General features: G+C 48.0%; 1 protein-coding gene across 1 annotated transcript in view; it reads left to right on the top strand.

Annotated features, from left to right (window-relative positions):
* Window positions 1–281: 281 nt before the first annotated feature.
* Window positions 282–6906, top strand: part of pdk4 (pyruvate dehydrogenase kinase, isozyme 4) — a 48900-nt gene continuing 42275 nt past the window's right edge. The window contains exons 1-2 of the mRNA XM_078237965.1: window positions 282–429; window positions 5583–5724. Coding sequence (XP_078094091.1) covers window positions 312–429; window positions 5583–5724 — 260 coding nt within the window. The 5' untranslated portion in view covers window positions 282–311. The remainder of the gene's footprint in view (window positions 430–5582; window positions 5725–6906) is intronic.

Below are 6906 nucleotides of genomic sequence, written 5' to 3'. Positions count from 1 at the left end.
AACACCGGCATCTCCACACTTAGACACCTCTACCATGGGAAAATATCTCAAATAATCTGTGCCTCACCTGGTGCCAGTGTCACTGCTGCCTGCTCACTATTTATCCGCGTCTCTATTAGTTTATGAGAGGCCAATGGCGAAGTTGGTTTATTTACACTAATTCCCATTGGCTGCCTTGAGCAGACATCACAATGAGCACCGCATACCTGTCAGATTCTGGCCAATGAGTGCTCAGGAACGCCCAGTGCCTCTTTCCGATTAGGTGTGTTCTCTGTCAGTCTGGCTGGGCGGCTCGCACTCAGGCTGTGGGGATGAAGATTGTCCGCTGGTTACTGAAGGGCCCGGGCTCAGCCCCCACCCCCAGGCAGCTGGAGCATTTCTCCAAGTTCTCGCCGTCTCCACTCTCCATGAAGCAGTTCCTGGATTTCGGTAAGAGACGGGTTGGAGTTCGGTGTGAGAAGCGAGGCGATTCCGTACCCCGTCCCGCGCTCTCTGTGCCCTCACTGACCCCTGTCCCGGGGTCCCTGTGTCCTGCACTGACCCCTGTCCTGGACTGACCCCTGTCCCCTGTTCTGGGTCCCGTTGTCCTGTATTGACCCCTGTCCTGGGGCCCCTGTGCCCTGCACTGATTCCTGTCCTGGGGTCCCTGTGTCCTGTAGTCACCCCTGGCCTGGGGTCCCTGTGTCCTGCACTGACTCCTGTCCTGTACTGACCCCTGTCCTGGAGTCCATGTGTCCTGGACTGACCACTGTCCTAGTGTCTCTGTGCCCTACAATGACCTCTGTCCTGCGGTCCCTGTGTCTTGCACTGACCCCTGTCTTGGGATCCCTACGCCCTGCACTGATTCCTGAGCTGGCGTCCCTGTGCCCTGTATTGACCCCTGTGCTGGGGTCCCTGTGCCCTGCACTGATTCCTGAGCTGGCGTCCCTGTGCCCTGTATTGACCCCTGTGCTGGGATCCCTGTGCCCTGCACTGATTCCTGAGCTGGCGTCCCTGTGCCCTGTATTGACCCCTGTGCTGGGGTCTCTGTGCCCTGCATTGACCCTTGTTGTGGAATCCCAATGCCCTGCACTGATTCCTGTCCTGGGGTCCCTGTGTCCTGCACTGACCCCTGTCCTGCGGTCCCTGTGCCCTGCACTGATTCCTGTCTTGGGATCCCTATGCCCTGCACTTATTCCTCTTCTGGGGTCCCTGTGCCCTGCACTGACCCCTGTCCTGGGGACCCTGTGCCCTGCACTAACCCTTGTCGTGGGATCCCTATGCCCTACACTTATTCCTCTTCTGGGGTCCCTGTGCCCTGTACTGACCCCTGTCCTGGGGTCCCTGTGCCCTGTACTGATTCCTGTCTTGGGATCCCTATGCCCTGCACTGATTCCTCTTCTGGGGTCCCTGTGCCCTGTACTGATCCTATCCGGGGGTCCCTGTGCCCCGCACTGACCCCTGTTGTGGGATCCCTATGCCCTGCACTGATTCCTGTTCTGGGGTCTCTGTGCCCTGCACTGACCCCTGTTGTGGGATCCCTATGCCCTGCACTGATTCCTGTTCTGGGGTCTCTGTGCCCTGTACTGATCCTATCCGGGGGTCCCTGTGCCCCGCACTGACCCCTGTCCTGGGATCCCAATGCCCTGCACTGATTCCTGTCCTGGGGGCCCTGTGCCCTGGACTGACCCCTGTCTTGGGGTCCCTGTGTCCTGCACTGACCCCTGTCCTGGGGTCCCTGTGCCCCGCACTGACCCCTGTCCTGGGATCCCAATGCCCTGCACTGATTCCTGTCCTGGGGGCCCTGTGCCCTGGACTGACCCCTGTCTTGGGGTCCCTGTGCCCTGCACTAACCCTTGTCGTGGGGTCCCTGTGCCCTGCACTGATTCCTGTCTTGGGATCCCTATGCCCTGCACTTATTCCTCTTCTGGGGTCCCTGTGCCCTGTATTGACCCCTGTCCTGGGGTCGCTGGGCCCTGCACTGACCCCTGTCCAGGGGTCCCTGTGTTCTGCACTGACCCCTGTCCTGTACTGACCTCTGTCCTGGAGTCCCTGTGTCTTGGACTGACCGCTGTCCTGGGGTCTCTGTGCCCTCATTGACCCATGTCCTGGGGTCCCTGTGCCCTGTATGGACCCCTGTGCTGTGGTCACTGTGCCCTGCACTGACCCCTGTCCTGGGGTCCCTTGTGCCCCGTACTGGCCCTGTCCTAGATTTCCTCTGTCCTGTACTGACCCCTGTCCTGTACTGACCTCTGTCCTGGGGTCCCTGTGTCCTACACTGACCCCTGTCCTGGTGTCTCTGTGCCCTGCACTGACCTCTGTCCTGGGGTCCCTGTGTCCTGCACTGACCCCTGTCCTGGGGTCCCTGTGTCCTGCACTGACCCCTGTCCTGGGTCCCTGTGCCCTGTATTGACTCCTGTGCTCAGGTCTCCATGCCCTGTATTGACTCCTGTGCTGGGGTCCCTGTGCCCTGCACTGACCCCTGACCTGGGGTCTCTGTGCTGACCCCTGACCTGGGGTCCCAGCGGCACTGTCTCCTATTGATGTCACCCTCTCATTTACTTGAGGGAAATATATCCTATTTCTTTTCATCCCGAAGGAGTTCACTGTACACTAAATTGCCCCTCAGCTTGGGTTTCCCTTTCTCTGCATCTGCCACTCGGCTGGAAATGGACCTGTGCCCTGTACTTATCCATCTCGAGTGTGAGGCTCCCTACACCTGTCCAACCCCATAGAATATCTCTGTTACTTGCAACCACCCATCTCTTGGGAGGGAATCGCTTTGCATCCCAGGATCAGCATCTGCTTACATCTACATTTAGATGCCCTTGTGGCTTCACCCAATTCCAGGGTTTCATGTATCCTGTATTTATCTCTTCACAGGTGTTCCTGTATCCGGATCTGCCCCTCTTCCCAGAGAGGAGGGCCCTGTGCTGGGGTATGGTGGGGTGGTCCCTGTGCCCTTTAACTTCTCTTCTCCCCAGTGGATTCTTAGGTGGATCTTTCCACCTTATGGTCTCCCTGTGATATACAATTGTTTCTCCTGCCTGGAAGAAATGTTAGCCCTACCACTTTAAGAATGAAATCCTTTTCAGCAGCAAGATTTAATCCAGGATCGATTATATCAATTTTTCTTGCAGGCTTCATTAATTGCTTTGGTAATTGAATTTGGAGTGTTTAGATGGCTTTGTTCAATGTTTGGCTTTTGTTATTGCTACCGATCACAAACATTATGGTTCTTTCAAGCCTTTGAATACGCTTTAATCATATGAATTAGTTTGTGACACAAATAACCACAGTATAAAAATAACACACTGCGAGAGGTAGCCATCATCAGCTGCCTCACAACGCAGCCATAACCTAAAGTTTATTTGCAGGGTATTTGTAATATTTTTGGATGTTTTCAAAGACACTGTGGTATACACAGTAAACCATTATTGTAACAATAATGTAAGATTACATTGTTCATGTCTCTGTGTTGACCTTCGTATGTTCTTCTGTTCCTTTTCAAAGTGACATACCTTTGGGGCTCTGCATTCTTGGCTATGACAAGAGCCATATTTAGCTGAACTTTGTTCTAAGGAAAAGTCAGTCCCAAGCTATTATTACAAGCAGTGTGTATCTTTATTGTTCTCTGCAATGCCATAATGTTAAACAGCATAAGAGTTTTAAAGAGGGAATGCCTGAAGATTTTTGTGTCTCAGTTTCTAAAGCATCTGGAATCATGATCTTACCTGCTTCAATTAAACAATTTTCTAGTTTTGGGAATATAAACAAAAATTCATGTAAGACAATAATTCAAAAGTACCTTGGGGGAGTGAAGCAGTCCTTCACTTTAAAATGTGTTCGTATTTAAAAATCATAAAAACCCAGAAGGTAATATTTTCATAGAAGAGGGAGGCAAGAAGTGGTTGTTCTTTGATAAACCTTTTTTCACATGTTGGTCAATGTGAGGTTATCCACTTTGGTGGCAAAAACAGGAAGGAAGACTATTACCTGAATGGTGGCAATTTAGGAAAAGGGGAAGTGCAACGTGACCTGGGTGTCATGGTGGAACTGTTGCTGAAGGTTGGCATGCAGGTACAGCAGGCGGTGAGGAAAGCTAGTTGCATGCTGGCCTTCATAGCAAGAGGATTTGAGTATAGGAATAAAGATGTCTTGCTGTTTCTTCTCCCAGTTTGAGGAAGAACATTCTTGCTATTGAGGAAGTTCAGTGAAGGTTCACCAGACTGATTCCTGGAATGGCAGGACTGACATACGAAGAGACACTGGATCGACTGGCCTTGTACTCACAGGAATTTAGAAGAATGAGAGGGAATCTTAAAGAGACATATGAAATCCTGATGGGACTGGACAGGCTGGATGTGGGAAGAATGTTCCTGATGTTAGGGAAGTGCAGAACTAGGGGTCACAGTCTAAGAATAAGGGATAAGAGAAAACTCTTATGCTGTTTAACATTATGGCATTGCAGAGAACAATAAAAATACACACTGCTTGTAATAATAGCTTGGGACTGAGATGAGGAAGACCTTCTTCACTCAGAGTTGTGAACCTGTGGAATTCTCTATTATAGAAAGCTGTTGGGACCAGTTTGTTAAATATGGGGAGATTTGATAGAGGTGTATAAGATTTTGATGGGTATAGATAGAGTGAATGCAAGCAGGCTTTTTCCACTGAGGCTAGGGGAGAAAAAAAACAGAGGGCGTGGGTTAAGGGTGAAAGGAGAAAAGTTTAAATGGAATACTAGGGGGGTGGGGGCTTCTTCATGCAGAGAGTGGTGGGAGTGTGGAATGAGCTGCCGGATAAAGTGGTAAATGCACTTTTAACATTTAAAAAAAACTTGGACGGGTTCATGGATGAGAGGGGTGTGGAGGTCCAAGTGCAGGTCAGTGGGACTAGGCAAAAAATGGTTTGGCACAGACAAGAAGGACCAAAAGACCTGTTTCTGAGCTGTAATTTTCTATGGTTCTATGTTCAGGAAGGAGCTGCATGTGGCTCTTGTGGCTAAAGGGACCAAGGGGCATGGAGAGAAAGCGGGAATGGGATACTGAAAGTGCATGATCAGCGATGATCATATTGAATGGTGGTGCAGGCTTGAAGGGCCGAATGGCCTACTCCTGCATCTATTTTCTATGTTTCTATGTTTTTAAGCCTATTAGATTACTAAAGGGATTTTAGTGCACATATACAGATGATTTCTTGTACACACCTTTAATAGTGTGAGCAATACAGTTGGAAAATGTTCGAGCTACTCCATTTATTGAATATCTGATGTGTTCCAAACATGACCAATTTCAGTTGTACCAATATTTAGATATGTATTGGGATACATGTCTCTATAATATTTTGCACATTACTGCATGCATGAAAAAGCAGGGTTATAAAGCTCCAATGGATCACAGTGCAAGAGTGATTGGCGGAACACGCTGTTGTTGCATTTTAGCTAATCAATAAAATTAAGAGTATTTTAATATAGGACTTTGTTTTCTCTCTTCCCTGGCCATTCTTATATTTGAAGGGAAACCTTGATTACATGACAATCTGTATAGTTTTCCTGATCAAAGCACGTTTGTTGAAGCCTCGAATCATGCTGTCTCCATTAGGTTCCGGAAATGGTTGTGAGAAGACGTCCTTCGTATTCCTACGACAAGAACTTCCAGTACGGCTTTCCAATATCATGAAGGAAATCAATCTGCTTCCAGATAATTTACTGGGAACTCCATCTGTTCAAACGGTTCAAAGTTGGTGAGTGATGAGAAAAATAGAAAGGGTATGGAAAAAAATGTTTGTTTAGTTTTTGTATGGTGCACGAAGATTGAATTTGAGTAACATTTTTTTGTTGAGGCTCTTGGCATTATAGATAACAGTGTCCTTCTGATTCTCTGTTTGGTTCCTTACAACATATTAGTGTTTTCTGGACAATTACTTGAACTTCCCTATAAGGATAATAACTGCTTTTAATCATGTTAGTTGTTTTTCGGTCAGGATACAGCGGGGTAAAATATCACTCTTGGCATTATTTTCCATCACCAGCTGCACCATTAGCAAAAAAAAACTGTTGTCAGTTGTTAATTTTAATGTTAACCATTTCTGTTGTAGCATTTGAAAAAATTGCATCCTTGTCAGTTAATTTGACTGTCCAGGAGGCTGTTGAAGCTGGATAATGTTAATAGCATTCTGGCTCATTCTGTGAAAGATATAACTGTGGGAAGTGATTTATGCTAATTTTACCAGAGAGGAGCTGATTGAAAACTAGGGGCAGAATTTAATGCAGTACCGCATTGCAAGTTTAGTTGGGTGGGGGGAGGGTTATTTAATCAAGTGGACCCTCAGCACCCAGGCCTCTGCACCCTTTGCGTCGCCCCCTCGGTGTCTACCCACACCACCACCACCCCCCCCAACCACCCCCCACAACACCCTGCACTTCTGCCATCTCACCTGGGATTGAGCGATGATACCGGGCCTTGGGTTGGTGTCATAGCGATAGCAGCCACCACCTCCTCAGTGGCGTTGATGTTCAGTAGAACAAATTTGTTGTCTGGAAATTAGACCAATTTTCATTAAAACTTGTTTACCCAGGTGCTCTTACTAGTACAAGAAACAAAGGACAAGAGTCGACTCACAATTATACTTAAATAAACTTTGGTCTTTATCTCAATACTCGTGGTACCAGACTTCTTACAAAACTCTTTTAAGTCAAATAAACAACTCTATCTTTCATTCTCTTACTGGCTGACAGCTCTCACTGGGCGAGACTTACACCTCCAGAGTTATTGATCTGAAGGGAAGGCACTGAAGGAGTATCGGCAGCTCTCCAACCAGAGGATGAAATCCCAGTCACCTACATTATATACAGATATAGGTGTTGAAGGCAATTTTTTTCTTTTAAAATTTTATGCTTGTTTATGCTAATTTCATTTGAGTTAC

The sequence above is a fragment of the Mustelus asterias genome, chromosome 2 (genome assembly GCF_964213995.1).
Source record: "Mustelus asterias chromosome 2, sMusAst1.hap1.1, whole genome shotgun sequence".
NCBI lineage: Eukaryota > Metazoa > Chordata > Chondrichthyes > Carcharhiniformes > Triakidae > Mustelus > Mustelus asterias.
Note: the sequence above shows the minus strand (reverse complement) of the source record. Positions and strands in the feature narration are given on the sequence as shown.